This window comes from Dermacentor albipictus, chromosome 6 (assembly GCF_038994185.2).
Source record: "Dermacentor albipictus isolate Rhodes 1998 colony chromosome 6, USDA_Dalb.pri_finalv2, whole genome shotgun sequence".
Classification (NCBI taxonomy): Eukaryota; Metazoa; Arthropoda; class Arachnida; order Ixodida; family Ixodidae; genus Dermacentor; species Dermacentor albipictus.
Window position 1 is genome coordinate 80,512,151 of NC_091826.1, and position 26,374 is coordinate 80,538,524.

The following is a 26,374-nucleotide window of genomic DNA, read 5'->3' on the forward strand; positions in this document are numbered from 1 at the left end:
TGACAAACTTTTCAGCGATCCCCTGCTGAGTTCTTATAGTTTCAGTGTAAAAATATTTAAGTACTACAAAATTCAGTATACCGAGCTTTCCAGAATAACAATCATTATTCAGTTTCCCTGTGATGTTAACGCCTCAGTACTACGAACTAATATTTCAAAATCTGAGGATTCTTAGATTTCCGAGTATCCTTCCTGGCAGTCGAAACAGTACGCTAGCAGACGAAAGGTGCAGAGAGCGGACGTCGCAGCGCATGGGTTCAGAAAACCTGAGACGGCGCCCCAGGAAAAAAAAAAAAGAAAAAAAAGAAAAAAAAAGTGGCCGACCAGAGGTGACGGTGCATCAGTTTTTGCGAGCGCATGCTCCGCCCAGAAAGTATTGCCTAGCAACAGAAGCGCGTCTCTTCCTCCTTTCACCCTACTTTCTGCGAATGCCTCTTTCTTCCTCGCTACTTTTGCGGCCGTACTAGCTACGCACGCGCGGTGCAATATAACCTCCGTACTCGCGGGGATGCCACGACGTCACACTTTCCAGAAGGTGTTGTTTACACACGCTTGCGCTCTGACATAGTTCATGTGTCCGCCCGAGCGAAAGAGTTCCGAAGTCTATGGCAAGAAATGTGAAAAACAAACAAAAAAACATTGCACTTTGTAGGTGACATGGAGCTACATTTATGTAGGTATTTTTCTCGGCATCAGCATCTTTTTTGAGTGCGTAACATACAGTACTTTGGTGGTGCATGGCGGCGGAATCTATGGAAAATAGCAACAGAGCATGCCGACAGCCAACAGCGACGCTTTTGTGGATAGCTCATATGGTGACAACTTATGAACTGATGGGTTGATGAGTGGAATGGTTAATTTCGAGGCTTTCACTTTAACAATCTTTCAGAGTAAAGAACAATTTACTGCGGTCCCCTGAAGTTCGTTATAAAGAGATTTCGCCGTACTCCCATTGACACAGATACAAGTCCCTGTAATCGACTGACATTTGGTTATCCAGAACAAGCAAATTGTGTGGTACTTAACTTTAAACATTGCCAGTGGCACCTCGGCTCTTCCCTGTGTCCTTTAGTACAGGCTCATGTGGACGAGCACATATGATGCTCACAGATGCTTGAGGTGTACCACGAGACGGGTTCCGCGGAGACCTGATGGTCAGCACATCCAAGGCGTGCACGGTGAGTGGGTCGACACTGTCAGGAAGCGGCACCTTGCGGTCAGTAAAGTGGCTTGGCCATGATGAAGACCATGCCGTTGTACATCTTCACGTACAAGCCGTCAGGCTTGAACTGCAGCCCAATGTCGAAGGACACCTGCAGGGCGAGGAAAATCACACCTGTTTAAGACAGACATGCTGTTAGGCAGCATGCAAAACTTACGAAGCGGGCAATGCCTCTGGCTAAAGGACTTCCGCAAATTAATGAATGTTTGACGTTTAAGCCGGAGGACTGTGGAATCGTCTGTTCTGCTGCAGCAACTATGGAGACAGTAATCTTTTCTTTCATTTTGTCTATCGTTTGACGATATGATATATCATCCAGACTGGCCTTTTTGCTGAAGAGAGGCCAGTCTGCTAGATGGAGTTTCCAACGGGGTGATCTTAGTGGTACTGTAGGGAAATGAGATGTTTTTTTAATGATAGCAAGCATATGGTCATTACTATAGGGGTTACCAATAACGCTCCATTGAAAATCACCAAAGAGAGATGGGTAGCACAGTGCCAGATCTAGACAGCTCATAGCTCCTGTGCTTGGGGAGCAGTAGGTTGCCGCACCAGTGTTTAAAAGGCATATTTCGTTTGTCAGGATAAAATCTTCAAGTGTTTGTCTACTGGTGTCGGTTGTTTAACTCCAGATCTCTTACAGTGAAATGTGAATGTGGTGGAATGCATATTGAACAAACAGTAATGGTTTTGTGTGCTAAAACAGTGACAGCAACGTTTTATAAGTGAGTATTAATGGCAACTTTTCTAGCTGCAATGCAGCTTTGCAGAACAATAGCTGCACCACCCGAAAGCCAGTGCCTGAGCACGGTCGAGCTGTACAAAAGTAAAGCCTTTTAAAATGCGTTTGTGCTTTTCGCCTAAGTTTGTTTCTTGTAAGCACACGGCCACAGGAGAGAAGTTACTTAACATGCCTTTGATGGCACCTAAGCTGTGTAGAAACCCTCTACAATTCCAATGGATAATAAAAGCCATATTGAAACTGAAAGGTAAAATATGGCATTAAAAGTAAATCAGAATAAGAAAGATGTTAGGTAACACAGATCTAAAGAATGCTAATACAAAGGAGTGATAACCTTTAGGTTATCGCTTTCTTATTTAACGTGGTGATTGGGACTTTGTCCCTCTTTCTGTGCTCGACAGAGCACTTGTCCTTCGGCGTCAACGACACTGGTGTTTTGGATCGACCTCCATTGCTCTCTCTGAAGCGCTGGAGGACCGAGAATTGGGCGCCGAGACACATGTCTCGGGCCTTGGAGTTCGGTTGATTTTAGGGCCCTGTGGGACTGGTGTCTGCAGAGCCTTTGAAGAGGATGGTGCAGCACTGGCTGCTTCCAAGACGGGGGCGGGAGGGGTCACTGCGGGACCACTATGACTGGGTTCGGAGGACTCCTGAGACCTGTGACACTGCCCCCACCTGCGTCACATCGGCATAACTTCTTCGTGAAAGGTATGAACTTTCGAAGTTAGTCAACAAGCGTAAATCAGCTGACATAAGGAAGTATAATATGGATAGAATTGAACATGCTCTCAGGAACGGAGGAAGCCTAAAAGCAGTGAAGAAGAAACTAGGAATTGGCAAGAATCAGATGTATGCGTTAAGAGACAAAGCCGGCAATATCATTACTGATATGGATGAGATAGCTCAAGTGGCTGAGGAGTTCTGTAGAGATTTATACAGTACCAGCGGCACCCACAACGATAACGGAAGAGCGAATAGTCTAGAGGAATTCGAAATCCCACAGGTAACGCCGGAAGAAGTAAAGAAAGCCTTGGGAGCTATGCAAAGAGGGAAGGCAGCTGGGGAGGATCAGGTAACAGCAGATTTGTTGAAGGATGGTGGGCAGATTGTTTTAGAAAAACTGGCCACTCTGTATACGCAATGCCTCATGACCTGGAGCGTACCGGAAGCTTGGAAGAACGCCAACATAATCTTAATCCATAAAAAAGGGGACGCCAAAGACTTGAATTATAAACCGATCAGCTTACTGTCCATAGCCTAGAAAGTATTTACTAAGATAATGGCAAATAGAATTAGGAACACCTTAGACTTCTCTCAATCAAAAGACCAGGCAGGATTTCGTAAAGGCTACTCAACAATAGACCGTATTGACTCTATCAATCAACTGATAAAGAAATGTGTGGAATATGACGAACGCTTTATATAGCTTTCATTGATTACGAGAAAGCATTTGATTCAGTCGAAACGTCAGCAGTCACGCAGGCATTACAAAATCAGGGTGTAGATGAGCCGTATTTAAAAATGCTGAAAGATATCTATAGTGGCTGCACAGACACCGTAGTCCTCCATAAAAAAAGTAACAAAATTCCAATAAAGAAGGGCATCACGCAGGGAGATATGATCTCTCCAATGCTATTCACAGCGTGTTTAGAGGAGGTATTCAGAGACCTGGATTGGGAAGAATTGGGGATAAAAGTTGATGGAGAATACCTTAGTAACTTGCGATTCGCTGATGATATCGCCTTGCTTAGTAACTCAGGGGACCAATTGCAGTGCATGCTCACTGACCTGGAGAGGCAAAGCAGAAGAGTGGGTCTAAAAATTAATCTGCAGAAAACTAAAGTAATGTTTAACAGTCTCGGAAGAGAACAGCAGTTTACAATAGGTAGCGAGGCACTGGAAGTGGTAAGGGAATACATCTACTTAGTGCAGGTAGTGACCGCGGATCCGGATCATGAGACTGAAATAATCAGAAGAATAAGAATGGGCTGGGTGCATTTGGCAAGCATTCTCAGATCATGAACAGCAGGTTGCCATTATCCCTCAAGAGAAAAGTCTGTAACAGCTGTGTATAACCAGTACTCACGTACGGGGCAGAAACCTGGAGGCTAACGAAAATGGTTCTACTTAAATTAAGGACGATGCAACAAGCTATGGAAAGAAGAATGATGGGTGTAACGTTAAGGGGATAAGAAGAGAGCATATTGGGTGCGGGAATAAACGCGAGTTAGTGACATCTTAGTTGAAATCAGGAAAAAGAAATTGGCGTGAGCAGGGCATGTAACGGGGAGTGAAGATAACCGATGGTCATTAAGGGTTACGGACTGGATTCCAAGAGAAGGGAAGCATAGCAGGGGGAGGCAGAAAGTTAGGTGGGCGGATGAGATTAAGTGTGCAGGGACAACATGGCCACAATTAGCACATGATTGGGGTAGTTGGAGGAGTATCGGAGAGGCCTTTGCCCAGCAGTGGGCATAGCCAGGCTGATGATGATGATGTAGCATACCAGCCATAAAGACAAGCATGGCTCGGCCAATCAGCCATCACGTACATTATATATATATATATATAGGCCGGCGCTGGGTGCACGCACGTGGCAGCAGACGACCCCAAGTGGAGTCCGCTGCTGCCACGCATGATGACGTCACAAAAAGAAAACTTAGAAAAAAATACATGAAATGCTAACGTTATCGTTTTGTTGTTAAATACACTGCGCCTAAATAAATAAAGCATTTATTTTGTGCAGCGTTTTAAAATCGAAAATGACTGTCGGCGCCTACACGCGTGCACGCAGTGGGAGGACCGTTGCGATTCCTTGTGGCTGTGTGGTGTGTACAAATCACTGTGTAATATCGGCGAGTACGAATAACGTTGCCGTTACGAAGCTACAGAAGCTTCGAACGAACTGTGCTGCATCCACGAAACAGCACGACATGTCGCATCATTTGGACTGTCGGTTTCGAAGAGTCGTGGTAGCACAGCGCCGACTGCATATTGGGTCACTGTGTAATATCGGCGAGTACGAATAACGCTGCCGTTACGAAGCTACAGAAGCTTCGAACGAACTGTGCTGCATCCACGAAACAGCACGACATGTCGCCTTATTTGGACTGTCGGTTTCGAAGAGTCGTGGTAGCACAGCGCCGACTGCATATGGTGCCGACACGGATCATGCATATTGCAGGGTGTGTCGTATGTAGCGATTCTTTAAGTTGTGCGTACGCCTTCTGGCAAAGTCGGATGCCTATTTGGCCTTGGACACCATGTCGACACACTGCTCTCGAGCTCGAAAACGCAGAAGTGGTGCGCGTCGATGTAGGGTGCATACACATTTCCAAATCGCTGTGCAAAGTAAGGGCGCCTTTTGTCGATGAGCAAAGTGCGTTCAAACATTTCGCGTCGCCTTACGCACGCAGAAGCCTAGTAACGAAAGCCTGGACGTGAAACGTGAATCTAACAGAAAGGCCTGTTCCCGCCTGAAGGCAATGTCAGCAAGTGTCCGTGACGAGTGTCAAGTGACTCACACGAGGCTGGGCGTTGAAAAGTGTCTCTCGAGTGCCGCTGCTTCAGTCTGGCCAGGGCCCAACCCGCTTTCATGAACCATTTGAAATGCCCAGTGTATTAGTTGCTATAGATTGTGGTGCAGCGAGACAGCCATTCCATAGCAGCCATGAAAATTACCTGTGGAAGTAATAGTAATGCGATAGGTTTTCGTGGTGATTGTCATTATGTATCACATGCATCGGAGTGCGATCATTTACACCCTGTGCTTGTGTTTAGATGAATGCTTTATCTTCTGAAGATACGGTACAGCACCTGGATCTTGAGTGGATCTTTCACTGTGCAGGCTATACCAAAACCTCTCTACCTTTGTGTGCTTCATTTTTGCCAACTGTCTTTGCTCCACAAACAAGGCAAAGTTTCTTTCACTGGGTTTCACTCACTAAGGGAACAGGCTTGTGCGACTTGCAATCAACAGGGGTCAAACACATGTGGTAGAGCTTTAGTTGTACAATATTCAATTGGGTGCCATTGCACATGCACCCCTAGGAAATCATTTGCTATGGCAAATACTAACGTAGTGGCATTTCTTTTTAAAATTTGTATGCCTTAATAATATTGTTAAAATATAGAAGTATGTCTGCAAATTTAATAAATTTGGAGATCCTGACGTAATTCCTAATGCATGTTGGTACATTATATTATTCCCAATGGACTCCTCAGTATCGCTGTTATTTCTCAGCATTCTCCCACAACAGGTATTCTTTCATCTCTGAAACAAACGAAAGTCCTCCCGCTTTTCAAATCTGGTGACTAAGGCATTTGTAGCTATATATAGATTGATCTTCTTAGCACCTTATTCAAGTAAAATGTTAGAATACATAGGTTATAAGCGTACTGTTGAATTCATTGAATCGCATAGTGCCCATGTAAGTTCTAACATGGTTTTTTGCATGGATTTAGTATGATGTCGCAGTTAACTCACGACGTCACTCATGCTTGTGTTTTCTAGCAATGTCAATCATGATTAATAGTTTGCAGTTCATTTGCTTGCTTTTTTTCACATTGCATAGTGTGTACATATTATTCTTGTATGTATACCTGAATAAAAAATTCAGTTGCAAGTCAGTGCTCCTGTTGCGTTTTCACTGTCCTTCATACTTTGTGCACTGTTTCTACTCTTTCACTAACTCGTCCAGCTCTCAGTATGGAAGCTTAAAGTAAGCTGTTAAAATGAGAATCCAATAAACATGGAAACTGTCTGTAGGACAATAGCAATGATTTTGCTGTTTGCAACATGCAGTTTGTACATGTTGGTACAAGAAGATTTCAGAGAGATATACAGAGTGTTACAGTGCGTAAGGTTGAATGGTCCCGTCCCTGCCATGAATACTGCAATATCATCATAAGTGTGCACAGGTCTTGCACTGCAAGCCAGAGACTTGCTCCAGGGCTTTCTTATTTTATTAAGTGTCAGCTGCTTGCATTGATAATGTGGTTGGTAAATTGCTTACCTATTTCCCACCTAAGTTCTCTGCATTTCATTCTGCTGTATTTATCGAATTGTTTTCAGCACTGTTCTTTCAATGACATCAAGGGTTACATTCATTTTGTGTCAAGGTGTTTTCTAATGCACCAAGATTAAAGATTCTGACAAGTTTTCAAAGCTGACACAATGGCAAAAATATTCTCAGCCATAAAGTGTGCTCATTGAGACACCAGGCACCCTGTCCCACAAAACATCAATCAATTCTATTTTTAGATAAAAGCACATCAGTTTCTTACTTGTCAAGCTACATCTCTAGGCACCACATGGTCTTTCCAAAAAGAAGGTTGCACAAGTATTTAAATGCACTGTTTAAAAGTTTACTGTTAAGACTTGTGTTTCCTTCATTTCAGTTGCAGTATGTGAAGTAGGTAGCAAGAGTGTTCAGCTTTAGTGCATCTGCTGTTGACAGAGCTAAGCTTACATGAAGGTGAAAGGGCATCCCTGCATATATCAACCCAATGTAAAGGTATGGCTTGATAAAGACATGTTGTGCTGGAAAGGTTAATTAAAGGTCAGCAGGATTCTCTGGTAATGTGGCATGCACAATACAGTTGGGATACAATATGCAGATCACTTTGCAATTACTCATTCGCTTCTTGCTTTCTTTCTGCAGCATAAGTCTGCATGCTATGGTGTTATTTATCTTCATAACATCATAAAAAAATTGCAATTCATTGCTCCACCAAAGGCACCATCAACCAGCTAAGCCATTCTTGACATAAAGCTTCTCAGCCTGGTCTCTACATATGTTAGCTTTGAGAATGTCTTTTCACACAAACTTATCACAGGAACTCTGGAAAGGAGGTCAAGAACGTAACATAAATCTTTGGAAACTGATTTGTCCAGCCCAGTATCATTTTACAGTCCTGGCTTTCTTGATGCCAGTTTGGGACTTAAGAAGCTGCAGCTTAGCATGCAAGGTGTCGAATTATATATATTTCAGAGGAGCTAGACTTGAAAAGCCATTTTATTATCCCCCACATAAAGGTCCAAAAGGCTCTACATGAAAACTATGAGATAAACTTGCGTAAATCCCACGCAATGTGAAAATTGATGTTATGTGAAGTATTTTACAGGTAGTTGGCTATGCCAAGGTGAGGTATTGCTATCGGTGATTCGAAATGAACACTAGTGTGAAACTTCCTTTTGAATTTCAAATGGAGGTGACCAACAACGGGTGGGTGTGCTGCTGCTGAGACACCTGAACCTTTTCATGTGAGCCATCTGGTTCCAACGCAGGTAGCGTGAGAGTCGCATGACAAAGCTGGAATGACGACAACGCAGCGAACACAATGGCATCACAAACATAACACATCCACACATCTAGTGGCACAAGCTAATATACAACTTGGGCTACTGGGTTGGCATAAAAACATGTAAGAGTAACAACCCCATTATTGAAATCTTTCAATTTACAAGCTATAACAAAAAATTTTGTGCTTTGTTGCACCTATAAAACTACATCAAAAAAACGTATACTAACATAAGCAAATACACAATAAAAAGTCCATTACAGCAAAAGCAATATTGTATTACTTATGCGTATTACTTTATTGATGAGGCCATGAAAGTAGAAATGCCAGGTGATAACACTTGCCAAAGCTCAAGCAAATGTCTCGTTTAGTCCACTTCCTGTTTGGTGGACTTTAATTTGCTGGTCATTGATGCTTGTACACGTTGACATAGCTCCTGCCAGTCATGGCAAAAGCTGATATTATTGTGATTATGGCATGCAGTTTTTAAACTCCAAGCCCAGCTGCTGCTCTTTTTTTAAAGCATAGCTTCCTTCAGCTGCAGCAATAATATAAAATTAATATGTGCTGGGCCAATGTACAGATATTTCTGTACTCTTGCATGTCATCCTATCTTTTTACTTCTCCCATTTCTGACCAGAATGATGCAGTTGATTCGATTTCCAAGGTTGCTTCTGCATTGCTTGTAATTAAGCTTGGAAGGCAGCATTCTCCACTCTTTTTCTGTCCTTGCTGGATTAAGCAACAAGCAAGAATACTGCTTCATGTGGCCCAGTGGTTGCTTTATTTTGTCCTCCAGTGTAATAGCAGTTGCTACGAACTTAGCAAGAACCTGGTCCAGATGCCAGCAATCCTTTCTGCACCTTCGTCACAGATGTCTGACAATTAATGCAAATTATTGGCAGAAAATTTGCAGATCATGCACTTCAACTTGCTCACCAGCTTCAATGCATGTTGCTATGCAACGCTTGCAGCAGTTTGTCCAGTTAACATATTCCACTGCCAAAAAAACTTGTGTGTCTGTATCAGCATCACTCTTTTCTCTGGTGTTTGGTCGGATGAAGTTCTGCAAGAGAAGAATCTGCCAGTCATCGCACGAATTCTTGGGTATACATTAACCAAAATATTAATTGAATTGGTTTAAGCAATGTAGGTAGTTGGGCGAGTTGGTTCAGCATTGCAGGCTTGTAAATGTATATAAGATACAAGGACAATTAAAAGAAAGCACAAGAATCAGTAGTGCATGTGCTACATGTGTGTTGTCCTTTCTTTTGTACTTGTATTTCAGGTGCATTTACATGTCTGAAATTGTTTAAGCATGTCGCATCTTAGTTTCAACAGGTATGGCTGACTAGATATTGTGTGGTTTTTGGTTTTTCTGCATGGGGTTTACATCTGAGAGAGAAAGAAAGGAACAAGGAAGGCCAGGTAAGTTAACCAGACGTACATCCAGTTGGCTATCCCTGCATAGGGGTGAGGGTATGAGGGTTTAAAAGAAAAAATGGAGGCAAGTCGAGACAGTTCACTCGCACAAAAGACAGATGGTGTCTATAAGTATCTTTTCAGATTCGTTTATTTTAGAAAGTCATAAGAGCATGTATGCATAGCTTTCTTCATTAATATGGCCAAGCACCCAGGATCCTAGCCTCTGTGAAAGGTCGACTATCCAGTTGTGTGGGTAAACTCTAAAAGGGCTGACATTGGATATCAAAGACTGACAGGGGAGGTGTTCAATGGTCTTTTTGCAGTTACAGTGGTCACATTTAATAACGAAGGACAGTGAATTTGTAAAGGCACTTGATCAAGTATGCCTCTAATTACCAGGGGTTACAAAGAAGGCCCAGATGTCATAAACAGTTCTAATAGAGCTTTCTCTCACCCCGAAGGGGAAATGGTGATGTTGCAGCACATGCAAACATCTTTGAAAGTGGAGGCTAGTGAGTAACAATGGTTCTTGAAAATGTAGCCTGAGAGCTCACCACTTTCAAGCAAACGAGATGGTACTCAAGCAAGATGGTGGAATGTTGAATATGTGCTCTGAGCCCTTTAGTACGTATAGCTATGTAGGCCGAGATTAGGTCTCTCTGCTGATTGCAATTGTAACAATTCAACTGTCAACAATCGTGAGTGTGTTTTACACAAAGTAGATTCAAGAAAATGTTACCTCGAGACATACCATGGCTGTATCACCAATTTAACCACTTCAGAGCTAAACTTGCATTTCAAAATGCTAAAGGTCTCGTTAACGGCCATGTGCTCAAGAGGGATTTATTTAGAATTATTTGTCTAGCATATGCCATACATGTACCCGCCTGTTGTGTTAACTAGGACAGGGACCATTGATTTATATTTGCAGAGGCTTTGTAACAGTGAGGGCTGTCTTTAGGAATTCAGTAGCCACACAATACACGATTTGTGGTGCAACCAAAAATATACGTGAGCTGTGCTCCACAAAGGCAATGAGAAAATCACTTTTGCGATAGTGCATTTCGCACGGATGTAAGTGTAAGTCAGTGTGCATTTTTTCTTTTTTTGCTCACTTCCTTTCTTTAGTCCCTTGCCGTCTAACATGGAGAATAGTTTTCCAAGCATGGGGCTTCTCTAGATGCAATTAAATTTTATCTCGAAAGAGAGAGAAGAGCTAGACGTTGAAGATTTCACAGCCACTGACAGTCCACAGTACACTCTAAAAAAAGTTTACATCCTTTAGGGCTTGTCTTGTCCTACAGCGATAATCGTCATATCTGCCTTACTTGCATATTTCCTTTCTTGAAAACTCGGTGCTCGATACTTTACTGTTGAGACTGCTGTGTCAAGCTCATTACGCACAAGCCGTTCGTGACTAGGAAGTACCGGCCTCGCAGCATTAAAGAAAGGAAATGTGGGCAAGATAAATGACGATTATTGTTTGGGGACAAAATACAACCCACAGGGGGCAAACTTGACCGCAACATAGACATCTTGTGGGCTAAATTGTACAAAATGCAGTGCAGAGGAGCATATGTGCTAATATATATATATATATATACACACACACACACACACACACACACAGACACACACACACACACACACACACACACCTACACGTGGGCAAAGGTCTTGTATGTGTTTCTTAATAGTTGTTTTTTTTGCTTTATCTTCACCACAATACAGACAAGTTATGTGGTGAGTTATACAAACTAACTGCATTGCTGTGAAGCATACTGAGATTGAAAGGGGGCTCAGTTCAACTCTCACGGGGACTATAATAAGAGTCCCTAATTACACACGTGCGTACACGTCGTCTCCAGTCACAGTATGAGCACAGAACCATCTTATATGTGTACCGACATTCATTCAGAGGTGTTTCTGGTGTGGTGTTTTAAACCGTTTTTTTGCCCTCAGGATTCCTCTCTGTTTGCGCCCTCTTTACACAACCGCTCGCGAACAACAATAAAGCGAACTAATAAACCCAGCTATTCGCTGCAATGCATAATTGTTGTCTGCAAATGGGCTTTGCAGCAGCATTAAGTATTATGCAGTGAAGCGCTATCGTAAAAATTTTAAACTCCGGTAAACACATTGCGCTTCATCATGTTTTCGCAATGTTCAGTGTCTCGCAGGTAGCCAGTATATATATATATATATATATATATATAGTTCATCGCAGCCACTGCAACTGCTGAGAACATATCGTAAAAACTTGATTTGCACACACACACACACACACACACACATATACATATATATGTGTGTGTGTGTGTGTGCGTCGAATACATTTTCACTGCAGCAAAAATTTTATGCGATGAAGCCAATAGATTTTGGTGTAAAAGCTAGTTCGTCGCAGCCACTGCAACTGCTGAGAACATATCGTAAAAACTTGATTTGCACACACACACATACACACACACACACACACACACACACACACACACACATATATGTGTGTGTGTGTGTGTATGTGTGTGTGTGTGTGTGTGCAAATCAAGTTTTTACGATATGTTCTCAGCAGTTGCAGTGGCTGCGACGAACTAGCTTTTACACCAAAATCTATTGGCTTCATCGCATAAAATTTTTGCTGCAGTGAAAATGTATTCGACGTGTACCATACATATCCGACTGCACCGGTACAATAAACCATCCACAAAATTAAGCCAATAGCTGTTTAGCTTGAGTTTCGTAGTTTTAATGTCTTCGTGCGAGTGAGATGTTTCCAACTTTCTAGTTTTTTGTCAGTGAGGTTCATTATTACGTTGTACTGCAAAGAAGCTGCATGTCAGAAGTACATATTCTTTACTCGTTGCACAGTGACTAATAAATTAGTGGTTCTCGCCATGAACTGCTTTCCATATTCACAATGGTCACAGTGATCTCACAGTTCCTGCAAATCAGTACTCATTCAGCTCATACTACGTGTCTTTTGGTGTGCGCTACCAATCAGTGATTCATTCTGTCTGCTGTTTGCAGTCGTCCATTAAAGCTGTATGTGTTAGTACTTAGAAACTGGGACAATATGCAATGATTTACTCATTTTTATGTGTTGTATTTACATTTTTTAATTTTTTCCTTTCTTATTTCCAATGCAATACAAGGCGTTGTGCAGGCTAACGATGCGGTACTTGTAAATTTATTAAGATAGCTCTGTTTTTTGAACACTCTAAACATGCATGGTTTTAAATTTGTCTTCGGTTATATGTGTAAATGGCAGGAACTCCTTTCTGGTATAACGTTCTTGGTTGCACTGAAGGATGTATAAATATAGCTGATTTCGTAATAGCTTCACGATTTTTTTGCGCCGCAGTTCTTTGATAGCGCACTACCAATACAATACACTATAAAAATGTCTTTCCGCACATTAGAATTTTTGGCGAGGTGTTTGCACCTGTGAAATTCAGGAGCCGTTGTGTTGTGGCTGCCCAATTTACGTGTCCGACATTTGTGGCACGTTCGCTAGTATAGGAAACAAAGGTGGCAGTCAGGAACTGCTCTGCTTCCTTTTTACCCAATCATGTTGGTGTTCTGATGGTCTATCTTTTAGGTAGTCAGAGTTGTCAGTTGATAGTTCTGTATCTACTGTCATCGAAAGCTTCATAGTTAGCCTTTGCAAAACATGAAATAGATTATCATATCTTGGAGGTGAAGCAGTGCACTGACAAGGACAAGGCGAAGACACCTAAGAATTTATGACACTAGCTGCAAGGTATGATGATTAATCAGCAACTAGCCCAGCTTTCCACATTAATGAAATATATTATCATTTACTTGTAGCGTGAAAGAATGACACAATAGAAATGTCAGCTTTTCATATGAAAGTATGCATGCACGTGATTCATGCATGTGTGCTTTTTTGATCCAGCGATTCCACAAAGGCAGCCCTGTCAGAATAACTTATTCTTATGTGAGAATAAACCAAAGTTATTGTTGAAATGTTCTTTCCCATACTCACTTGAATGACTGAGATGCCCTTGTACTTAACTAGGGATAGCTAGTTGGTCAGCACACTTGGTCAGGCAATGGCCTGGCCAACTAAGGTACCACTTTGCCAGAAATTAATGGTGGTTTTAAATTACACCTTATTGTGCAAGGTTTTGTGTAGAGAAAGTAGATCACCACACAATAAGTTAAATGACTGACAGTCACTGAACAAAAGAATCTTATGCCTGGAGTCAATGTTTGGACAAAGGGACTTGCCTTATTAAAAACTGATTTCCACATAGCTCATCGCTCGCAAGGGTCGAGGAGGATATCAGGTGCGTAAGAGTAAAATGAAGGCTGTGGAAAGGGGAAGTGGAAGGCTTTGAAGGCAAGGATTAGTTTGCAATAGTAAAAGGGGTGTGCTAAGGGTTCTTCCAAGTGGAGTGACGAAAACAACCCACAAAACTTCAAATGAACCATTACATACAAGTAGGCGTCAACCTACTGTGGCAGCCTTTTAGGGAAACCTAATTAAGGTAAGGCTTGCACTGTCAACTCTGTGGACAGCTGAAAGTCTCATAATCATTTCACGTTATGTCCTGGCCATGACCAAATATAATCTGGAGCTCCTACTGTTCCACTTGCCCTTTGTATTTACTATGATATAGTGTTACCTGAAAACACATCTTTCTTGATGGACAGCTCTTAAACTTGCAAAGCCTTTGCTCACTTTCACATACTCGGGCTTCTTAAGCACAATGTCAATTTTATTAGCTTTTTGTCAATGGGTAACTGTTCTAAGACTTGTGGTGTACAAAAATTATTTATCTTCCGATGGTGCTTACTTGTTCAACATCTCCCAATATTGCCCACCATTTAATATTTAAGACAACAGCAGTTATAGTGGACTAAGGATGACTGTATTGACTGATGGAACTACCCACATAAAAATATTTCACTTTTAGTACTCTTAAGAGTTCAGCATTTGAATTGTTGAAACATTCAAATGTGGTCAAGTACACTGGGTTACAATTATTGGATTGTGTCTACATTAGAAAGAAAAGAATGAAACTGCTGCCATGTCATGTATGGAACACCTGGCTTATAAATTAAGTCATGAACTCAAACCCTAGCAGGAACACGGATTTTGTTTTTTCTACAACAATGGTTTTTTTGTAGGATCATTTCTGATCACTAACTCAGCCACGCTAGCACCTATGAGTGGTATACATGATGGCTAAATTAATATTTGGTACATTATATTTTAAGCTTGTTTTTTTAACTAGTATATGCACTTGAACTGATTTGACTAATGGTTGTGCAGCTTTGCTAAGGTTCCCTTCTTTATATATTGGATATGCATTTAACGGGTTCACGGCAACTCCATTTTTATTAATCACTCTGTTGTGGCAATCTAAATGTACTGACAACCATCATCTTGCACTCATTTCTCTCCTTCCAAGTTGAAAAAGAAACACAAAAGAAAGAACCATGGTCACTAAGAAAAATGTTTTGCCTTTAGTGTAGTTATCTGACTAAACCTGTATTCCATACATACTAATACAACTAGGAAGACGTTACAGCATGGAGCCCCTCTGGTTGCTTGAAAGTTCCGAGATTCATGCAGCTCTAATTAATATCAATATAAGTGACCTTTCCTCTGCATATGTTCCAAGTAGTACTTAATGAACAGGATTGTGGAAGTATATGCCTAATGCTGATGCTATTAAGCCAATTTGTCAAAAGACATTGCTACCTGATTTGTGTGAAGCCTGTCTGCAGCTCCTTTTTATAAGTTTAGGTGTATAAAAAAGGGTAATATTATAAACCTGATGATAAAGCAGTCATTGTAGAGAGAATCTGGTCCATATTTTAATGTCTGGAACAGGAGCCAGAAATATCACCTATCTCATCTGCCATTGTTAATGATGTGTGGGCATGTCCTACATACATCATTCTTAATCTGCTTCTGAGCCCCCCACCCGGGCCGGGCCCCTTGCTTTAAATCATTGTCCAAACAATAAGAGCATGTAGGTGGCTGTGCTAAGACTTGTTCTTTATTATTGCCTTTCACTGAAAGCCATATGACCCCAAGCTCTTAACAGTATTCCTTTGTCTAAGCAATGCAAATTTGTGTCATCAAGCTTATTAAAAAGAACTGGTCTGCCAAAGGCATTTTCATAGTAGCCTAATAATTTACCCGCAGTTTCTTTGCAAAAGCTACCCAACATCTTTCACCGCATGCCTTGCATTCTTAGACTTTTGTCCTTGCTGTCTAGTTTTGGAATTGCTGACGTGCATCATTTCAGGCGTGCTTTCTAGCAAGATTGGTAGACTTAGCTTTCCGTCAGTTGTACAAGCAATACTTGCCAGTTGTGCAGCTTGTGTTCCCCTACTTGATTCTGAAATGAAATACTTGTACACATAGTGGTATGTTTAACATTTTCCGTGCCTTCGACGAGCTAGGTTCGTCCGTGGCTTTTTGCTAAAAACGGCCAAAAACAAGCTTAGCTCATAAACAGTATTTCGCATTCTCTAGCATTGCCATGGACAAGCCAAGATGTGTCTCAATGCTTAGTCAGGCTTTTGATCGAAGGCAATGCATAATCCATGGGACAGCACAAGAAGAAGCAAATTTATTCTTTCTGAGCAGGTAAAACACGTTGTCAACTGAGGTTTTAAAAATACATTAGCCACTTCTCATCAGAATGAAATGAATTATGGGGTTTTACATGCCAAAACCATAATATGATTACGAGGCACACCGTAGTGGGGGATTCCGCCTTAATTATGACCATCTGGGTTTCCTTAATATGCGCCAAATGCACAATACATGGGTGCCTTTTCATTTTGCCTCCATCGGGGTTACAGTGCGACATGGAAGGGGATAAAAAAGCGCTTGGTAGTACATACTGCACGAGTGTGCTTAACTGAGCTGGTTAGTGCACGTTTATAATTGAATTTACCAGTGCTGAAGAGTGGCGGAGAGAAGACGACAGACAGCGTTTGAGGGGTGAAGCCTCCAAACACCGTAAATAATTCAATATAGTAGCTTCTTTACAGCCACTTTTGTTTTCCAGGAGGATACTATGCCTTCATGTCACGACACAGTATATGGTCATGTGGGAGCAAGACATTACGATGTTATGACACTCGCTCTAGCTCATTCAGTCGTCCACTGTGCTGCTACATTGACCTTCAAAATTTGCAGTGCACAAGTCGACAGAGCTAGCCGGAGGCCTCAAGAGAGTGTCAAAACATTGCAATGTCCTTTTCTCACATGACCACATACTGTGTTGTGATGTCACTACATAGTATCCTCCCAGAAAACAAAACTGAAACCGGCTCCAGGAAAGCTATTATACTAAATCATGCCACTCCAAGGCTTGTTATTATATTTTTAGAGCTCTAAAGCCTTAATTTAATGAGAGAAAAAAAGGAATAATTGAAGATATCATGTCAGTACCTCTTCAAATGGAACTTTGCAGACAATGTTCGGCCTAAAGTGTATTGGGTGCTTTGAATAAGCATTTATGGTCTTAGGATGTGTTGTAAATGCCAAAGAAAAGTCGAAGGGGGACAGCCCCCGGGCATAGTTTTGTTGGTAAAGTACTTTATTTAAAAAACCTGGAGGAGCTAAGTAACATCTTTTTGGTGCAAATATTGGCTTGCATAGCTGTAACTGACACAACAATTGTTGAAGCTTGAAGGAGCATCGACTGTGTCACGGGCACTCAAGCAGTGGGCATTCCTTCTCTGGACAAAGACCTAGAGTGAGGGGGCAGGGTAGAATTGAAAAATATTGCCGTCCATTATGAATGCAAGGACATACTTTATGTTATGCACAACATACGGTATCTGTCAACAATAAACTTGCGCACAGTCATAAAATACAGATATGCCTTCTCGTGGATAGACATACATGGCTGCCTTATACATGACATTTAGCATGACAGCTATTTGGCTTTGCCAAAGTATGCAGTAGTCTAACAGCCATGCAAGACTGTATGGCAAAATCTATGCAAATTAAAGGGCAGGCTATTGCTTCATGTCAAGATAACTTGATTCAGTACAATACCAGTGCAATTTATATCTCGGTATATCTGCCCAAAATAGACCCTATTTACACATTGCACTTCTCCCCATGTTAACTCTCACACTACTGCACACAAATGTTAATGTTCTTTTCTTTCCCATTGCCGAACTCCTATTTTGTTCACCACTATAGAAGTTTGACTAATTAATAACCTTTCTGCTAAGCAAAAACTGCACACATTCAGCTTATGCAAGCCACAATCCCGATTTGCTCACAAGGAACAAATTCTATTCCATCTATTTCAGGCTGAGTTTGCACAGTTATGCAATTTTGAAGCTGTGTATAATGTTTGATGTATCGTACAGTGGGGCAGTGTTATATTAATGTTGTGTTCAAAAGGAAATCCTTTTTCTTTAACATAACGTATTATTTTCACTCTTTTCTTGCATTCGGGTGCTTGAGTTGTTTCCCGCAATTTTTCTGCATTCAATTGCGTGACTGTCTTTCCAAGCTGCCAAGTGCCTTTGCTTCATCCTTGTGCTCCTCTTGACGCCTTCAGTATGATGCCTGTCCGTTTGATCACACACGAAAGTGCAAAAACTCTCCTTTGACTTATCGTTCTGGTTCTGATCATGACTGCCACACCTTATCTCAAAGAATCCTTGTCTCGTTTTTCTGCAAGCTTCATCCCCCCCTCCCTCTTGCTTTGTTTTGCGTTTTTGTCTTTAGGATAAATGTTTAACATTACTTTAGCAGTGGTGCTAGATGGGCTATCAGTCCCAGTTAAAGGTAAGCTGTCGCCGTCTTCAGGGCAGACACAGCACCCATTGACCGACACAGCATAGCAGACCTGCTGACAGAGAACAGAATGGCTTTTGCGGCACAAATTCAGATTCGCCTCCGAGTTTCTGTGCTTCTGGAGCTATGACTGTTGCTTCTGCAACGCATCTGTTTGCTGTGAGAATATCGCTACTAAAGTAGTGTTAAATTCTTGCAGCATTCTTTAGACCGAGTTACTTAGCTTTATCAATGGGCATCCTCTAGTCATGTGAACAAACCCAGCTCTATGGCCTGCTTATTAAAATCCCTGTTGGCTTGGCGGATGTGTAACGCGCTTTTTTGTCTAATTTGGTCAATCGGACCTCGAGCTTCACTTTACTGCAACAGATGTCCAATTCAAAGTATTCACAAGCCTCTACGTCACTCTCGTTGAAAGCAAACTAAGTTGAACTTAACAACTATTTGTGACATAGATGTAAGTATTCTATTACTTTTCTTTGATGTCAGTGTGCAAGAATGTTCCCATAATTCTCAGCCACTCAATGTCCCATATTTCAGTCTTTTAGGTCCCTAGGGCACTTGTGAGTGCACAGACAAGGATGCTACATAATTGTTAGTAAACACTAGTGATCCTTGCAGTTCCTCCCATCTTTAATACTGCCATGGTGGTACTGGATGCTTGAAGGGCAAAGCTTCCAAATTTCAGATGGGATGACCTCAGCGTTCCAGCCTTGCAGACCTTGGAGAGCCCATCACGATGAAGGCACAGATTATTGGCAGACACACAGCTGGTGGTTTCAAGGGCTAGGCCTGCACGATCAGCCTTCCGATGAGACTTGCTATCCCAGCCTTGTGAGCTATGGAGCAGTCATCGTTGTGGTGGCAAGATAAGTCTGCACTCTATGCGCCATTCACTTCAAGGACTAGGCCTTGAAGATGGATGTCACTGAAGAAATTTATCGTCCCAGCCTTGCAAGCTTTGCAGTTGTCATTGCAGTTGTCCTTCGCATCGATAGGCAGGTCATTGGCTGCTCCAAGGGCTGGGCTGACAGGTTGTGTCATTCACCTCCGGGGGCATCCTGGCTTTGTGAACTTTAGACTGTTGTGCTGAAGGGCAAGGTCAGACAGGAGCTGAAGCAAGCAGAAGGTGCTCCCACCTCCCAAACTTACAGATGACGCCTGCAGCCACAGTACGAGTCCTGGGTATTATGGCACAAAATGTAAAGAATCGAGACAGATGCCATGGATACCCTGATCTTGCTCCTTTAATGGAACTCTAATGTGAACGATCATGATAGAAGAGTGGTGCTATCTTCCTTTTCTGTTTGCAATAGGTATGAGGGCATTCAAGGCAAGAAAACAGGAAAATTAAAGGACCTATTTGTACATATTAAGTAAGGGACTAATCACTGCGGATCACGAAGCCCCGGGTGACAAAAATGAAGGGAATAGCTGGAACATGGATGAAAGCCACATAGGAAGGTTGCCCCATGGATTGTGCTGAAGACATGCAGTCAAGACTTCACTGGACCAGGGCAACCAGTCAAAACCTGGCCAACACATCGCTACAAGAGTACGGTTTGTAACTTCACCAGGCTACAGAATTCTAACACAAGGCCTGTGAGCTCCCACTTCTGTGGCCAGAACACAAGCGTCTCGATATGGTTCCCGCTTCTTTGGCCAAGTGTGGACATTATGTTCGAGATGTCTTGGACCCTTCGGTCAAGCCTGTAGTTGCTGGGGTGAGTGCAGGGCTGCTTCCCTCTTCTCACCTTGCAGCAACAGTGAAATGTTTTTATTGGCTGAACAATACTTTTTTCATTCGCTTTGTTTTGTGCCACTGCTTTATTTGTTGTAGTCTGCTGTTCACGTCGAAATACCATCTTACTCTCAGCTTCTAACTTAAATCTTTACGATTTACTTCCCCTTCCATGGGTGCATTAAACTTTTATGGCATGTATGCGATGGATTTTTTTTGGGGGGGGGGGAGGGGGCGGGGGGTACTATGAGGTTTTTGGAAAGTTACCAATTCCAAATATAAATAACCGACATGATATCTACTGATTATTGGTAGCCATGTGGAAAACAGGCAAACGCAATGAATATGTAATGGCTAAAAAATCACTCCACATAGTTAGATGGTCTGTTGAGATTTTTAGGCCTGCCAAAGTTATAAGAACACAGTGCAAGCCATAAAGTACTTAAATTTAGAATATACAAAATAGTATTCGGTTATTCACTATGTTGACTGTTTATTAAATAAAGACTGGCAGATTTTATTCCGTAATGATGCTGCGAACAGCCATGCAGCTCAGTATAGTTGCAGCCGCAATGGGTCTGTGCTGCGCAGAAATGTAAATGAAGTTTATTAATTAAATATTCACATAACATCTGACAAGAACTTAGTTGCCATATACATGCAGCCGTGCAGGTAGGTCTCCATGATCAATGAGCGCAAAAATTAGGCCATAAAAATAGCTGGGTGGCTTGTTTTATTCGAAATTGATTTTGCCCAAACTACACACAAATGAAAAATCATCACATAATATCTATCTCAATAAGACAAACATAAATGAGGGGGGAAATGGTACGACGAGGAGGACAACAAAGCCAGAAAGATTGGGCTTGGTTCGAAACCTGACAGCAGCTTCAAAGCATGGCCAGAAGGTTGGCCCAGGATGCTAGAAAATATATGTATGTTGGGAAGAGTTCGAGGGCATTGTGGTCAGCTTCATGCTTGATCCATAGTACTATCTGCAATGCGTGTCAATAATTGGCCTCCTGAAAGTTGTTTCCTATGTAAGCATGGCTGTGTATGTTTCAGCTCAAGAACAGGACCTGCTTCTGTGCCTGAATTGACAGGTGAGCACGCTTAATAAACCAGAGCGTGTCAATAGTGTACTGAGCAGGCGTATGTTAGAAGGCTAGGATTTTATTTGTCTTTAGTTATATTTCTCATCATTTTACCTGTTGCACAATGCAGACCAATGAAGGCCCAAGCACAAGAGGGAAGATGAAAAAGTGAATGCATACATGACTTTCTTTAATGACAAAATGAATGTTTTCTGCACCAATGTCATAATACATACCTGCCAACTTTTTAAATTTCATCACAACAAGTCAGATTTTTAGAGGTTGCTTATAATTCTTCTATTGACACAAATAATTATAATGTGGGCATTTCTTAGGCACTTCATCTTCTGCACATGACCATCATCACATCGTGTTCTTCATCTCTTGTGGGGACCCAGCTTAAGATTGAACTGCGCCTTCAGTGTGATCGGTCCACCATGTCTTCGGGACGTATTAAGTCATGCTAAATGCTACATCACAGTAACATTTTTTCATTTGCATCTTAGTAAAGGCAAAAACTGATCTTAACGGAATGCAAATATTATCAATGGGCAATTTTCAGAGCCAGACTACTCAGACCCACTCAGGTATTCAGGCTTACTGGCAGCAGTGCCACAATAAAACGGCAGGTAATATTTTGGCTGACTTTACATGAATATTTTGCGAATAAACATCACAAACATTTCTTTTTCTATGACGCAGATTATGTTTGCTGCGAATATAGAGCAGCGTGCCTTTTCCTAGAGCCTCTACAAAATGAAGCCATGTAAGGTTCCCAGAAATGTTGCATAATTCAGTTTCCTAAAATCAGCTTCGCCACAATACGGGCTTGTTATGCAGTGAAGCATATGCAATGTACGACGGCGAAGCATATTATAAAAGTGGAAAGGGGCCACTGTCAGGGACATATAATGTGTTCCTTAAAGTGACAATAAAGAGAAAAATTATTTCTTCTGCATTAGTAAATTACCTTTCTACAAGACCAAAAACACCACTCTTACCAGTATAAGATGCTTGGTAGACCAGAAAAAGTGCAAAAACAAAAGACGGGTGGCGACGCCTCCTTGAAGTTCCCAGACCTGGTCGCTGTGACGTCATGGATTTGGATGGTATCTTCTAGGGCCTACTTAAGTACATAGCGGTACAGACTGTCTACATTGTGTTCTAAAGGAACCAAATATGAAGTTTCTGGAAGTTTTACTCAGCCAACGCTGCCCAAATGCAAAAATATACTTTGAAATCCCCGACGTCACACTGACACAGCTGTGTCGAGGTTTTGGCGTGAATTTCAAATACTGATACTTCGAACTTCATTTTCACATCTAATAACCAAACTATTGTTTTAAAATGACTGCCTGCAGGGTTCTAAAACAATGCTTTATTAGTCTAAACTGATTTATTGTTTTGCTTTAGTGTCCCCTTAATGATACGTCTGTGCACCCTCCGTCTCCTGTCAGTAAAAGCACCAATACACCTATTTATTGTACTAGCAGGCCATCAGAGCTACTTTGGACATGGCTGGGGCAATTTGAGCTGTTATTTCAACTACCTTGCAAGGATGTAGCTATTATTCTAGAAATATTAAACACTTAAAAAACATGAACACTATAAACTTTGGCTTGATAAACAAAACGTTACTTTCTTACAGCTAGGGCCGCACTTTTCACCCCAGAACATGGGCCTTAAATCTCCACACAAACAGCTTTGAATGGCTGCCAGTAGTTATTACATGTGTCGGTATTTGTAGTATGACAGGAGACAGCAGGGGCGTGCATGTGTAATTAAGGAACACGCATGTCCTGTGACAACAGCCTCTTTTCATTTTTGACATGCTTCACCGCGTAACACAGCTGTATTACGGAAAATCTGACTTTAGGAAACGGACTTACACAACATTTTTGGACCCTTGCCCAAAGTCAACCGAATTTCTTGTGCAGAAAACAATTCCCAGAATTTTTTACCATATTTTAGTATTTTATGTCTGCAATGGTAGTACTTTTTGGATTTAAAGTTGAAGAGTCTGTAATACAAATGGTTTGTTTGTGTGTAAAATGTCTGTCGGGGTATCTTAAGCACATGTGTAAGCACATGTGGTGCGCACGTCTGTAATTAAGGAACACACATGTCCTGTGACTACAGCTGTATTACGGAAAAACTGACTTTAGGAAACCAAATTATGCAACATTTTTAGACCCTTGCCCAAAGCCAACCAAATTTCTTGCGCGGAAAACAATTATCAGAATTACTATATTTCAGTGTTTTCTGTCTGCAATGGCAATACTTTTTGCATATAAAGTTGGAGTCTGTAATACAAATGGTTTGTTTGTGCGTAAATTGTCTATTAAGCGCCAAGTAGAACACAAAAGCAAGATGACATACAACACAGAAAAGCTTAAATTTGGCCTGACAGCACAAGATAGCACGAATTTTAGTTCTTGTGTAAATGTCTTTTGACCATAAGTTGAAAAACCCTGTTCACTTAATGTTGAAGATAAAAGCTATAAGGAAAAGTACACAAATTCTTAAGGAATGAAAATGCACAAGGTAGGCTCATCAGAAAGTATAAGCTGTGCCTTTTAGTTAGAGTTTCTTGCAAATTTAAATGTGGTTTGTAATGAGAGCTAATTTTGAATGCTGATAATTGTAAAAATTCTATCACATTGAAGTCGTTTAATAAGGATCTAGCTTCGCTTTTTCCTCCAAGTTTGGCGTCGGCATCTAACTAAGTAGACGTAGCAGGATACAGCTGTACAATGGACAGGGAAAACGTGAATATTTACAGGACAAAAGACTCCTGCCAGATAGAATTAGCGGAAGGGCTCTGCACTTGTGTGATGGGTGTATTTAATAGCTCATGCAATTCAGAGATGCTCAAACACTAAACATGTTTAGTACCTCGTAGCGGCATGACTGTCACCTCCAACGCAGGCGAAAAAGATGAGCTCACATGCAGGTAGTGCGAGAATAGATCACGCTAGCGCACTTGACCAAAGCGGCCGCGGTGTCAGCCTGCCCCGAGATCCCGTGGCACCATGGCTGGCTTAAACAAACAGTGGGTACGGCAGCTACTTCTTCGCTCTGCCTCCCTCAAAGTGATGACACAGCTGACCGAGCCCAGCCTTCCCACAACTTGGTGACCAGGACGACTGAGCCCTGCCATGCCAGCATCAGCGCACCGACTTTACCAAGGCAAGTAGTGACGTGGCCTCGCACGGTTTGGCAGAAGTCTTGCGATTGTAGGGGGCATGGGAATTCTGCATTGACATGCTGGACATCTGGTTCATCCCGCTAAACAACCATTTCCTTCTTAACAAGGTTCCAGGCTCCGGCTCTCAGCCCCTGCTCCGACTTGTACAAGGACTCGTGGGCAGCCGTCCTTGCTCACTATGTCACCTCGAGCACTCACTCTCCTCCAGCTGGTGCTCCATCACAACAGCTCTCGCCATCTATCGTGTCATTCTGAATATGGTCGTCCCACATCACCTGCGTTTACCCGTGCCGGTCGTCGGCATGCGCCGACCCCAGCATCAAACCTCTACGTGGTCCATGAGCTTCCTCCCCCAGCTCAAAGGCAGCTGCTCGACGATTCTTTCCAAGAAATACACTGGGCTAAACGCAAGCGCCTTCGGCTACTTTACAGCTCGTCGCTGTTCTTCCTTAGACGTCCCCACAAGCTGCCCGCTTTCCACTCGGGGCAACTCACTCATCGCCAATTCAGAGGCTCAGCCACCGACTCAACAAGGTGCAAATTTCACTCTCGCTGGTGCGGCGTTGCCACAAGCACAACCTTCGTGATGCATTGAGTGACCACTGCAACCCTGATGCTATCGGCATTCGAGATTCCACTGAAAGCAGCAGCAGGCAAGCTTTCCGATGTTGTGCTCACATCTTCCGCAGATGCATGGCCTACCGAAATTTTGCAGGAGCAACTTTGCCATCTGGTTTCTTCAGCTCGAGAATCACTTCTAAGTCAACAACATGAGTGACCAACACTTGCGCTATCTCCAAGCAAGTCCCAAGCTGCCAGATGGTCTACTTTTGGAGCTCCGACTTCTACAGGCCCGTGCATCTACGAGTGCCTGTGGCAGGTTGCGATTTCTCACTTTGGTATCATATGTGGCTGCGCTTCACTCACACCCTATGCTGCCGGTGTTGCCTGGTGTATATCTCTCAGATTGCGAGAACCCGACACTACCAATGACGACACCGTCTGCACACTTTACCTGGGGGCTTTACCATTGGACTTTATTTCAATTGCACTTCGCACTAGGATGGGCTCTGTAGCCGCGTGGCTATCACTTCCAACATAGGCAAAGAAGATGGGCTCATGCACAGGCAGAGCAAGAATAGAACATGCTAGTGCACGCGACCTGAACGGCTGCTCCCAAGATCCCGCGACACCATGGCTGGCTGGCTTGAATAAGCCTAGTTACCTCTTCATGCTGCCTCCCATAAATTGGTGACCAGGATGACCAAACCTAGCCTTCGCACAACTTCTTTGTACATACACCTCTGCTCACAGTGCTTCCGTCGCAAGTCTGAAAACATTGCCTTAGCCTGCAAGTCATTATTGCATTCATGTAATTAACAATGAGGACTTGTTAATTTGAATTCCAGCAAAAGGGTTAAACAACTACACAAGTCGGAAATCAAAATGGAGCGACTCCCATGCATTATGGGAACCAATGTTATGGTAACATTTTGCTGGTAACCCAACATTGTTATGATTAACGTGAAGTGTTGCTAGGCGGACCAACATGTTTGTGTAAAATGAACTATGTGTGTAACAAAAGCAAAAAGACGTCAGTGACTATGATTGTGTGACACTGACAGCATGATTTCTACTCCGGCCATTTGAAGTCAGCTTACAACATGCAGACTGTTGCGTTCTACATGTGTACTGGACGAGCATATGAAAGAGAAGCATGGATTGTCAAGTTATAAGTGATTATGTGTTATACAGTCGTACGTACCTATGGCTATGTCATGTGATGTATGTTAAAACAATGATGGCTTCATAGGTTTCTCAGCCCAAAGCAGT

The 26,374-nt window shown here is 42.3% G+C and overlaps 1 protein-coding gene across 9 annotated transcripts in view; it reads right to left on the reverse strand.

Moving 5' to 3' along the window:
* The window catches only part of LOC139061236 (uncharacterized), a 170,778-nt gene that overhangs the window by 996 nt on the left and 143,408 nt on the right, over positions 1 to 26,374 (reverse strand). For 7 of the 9 annotated variants that reach the window (XR_011515266.1, XR_011515268.1, XM_070540927.1 and 4 more), the window contains one exon: positions 1,027 to 1,313. Coding sequence is in view for 7 of the 9 variants with exons in the window: in XM_070540927.1 (XP_070397028.1) it covers positions 1,218 to 1,313 (96 nt within the window). In the remaining 2 variants the exon portion in view is untranslated. The other 2 variants (XM_070540922.1, XM_070540928.1) reach the window with 2 other exon arrangements.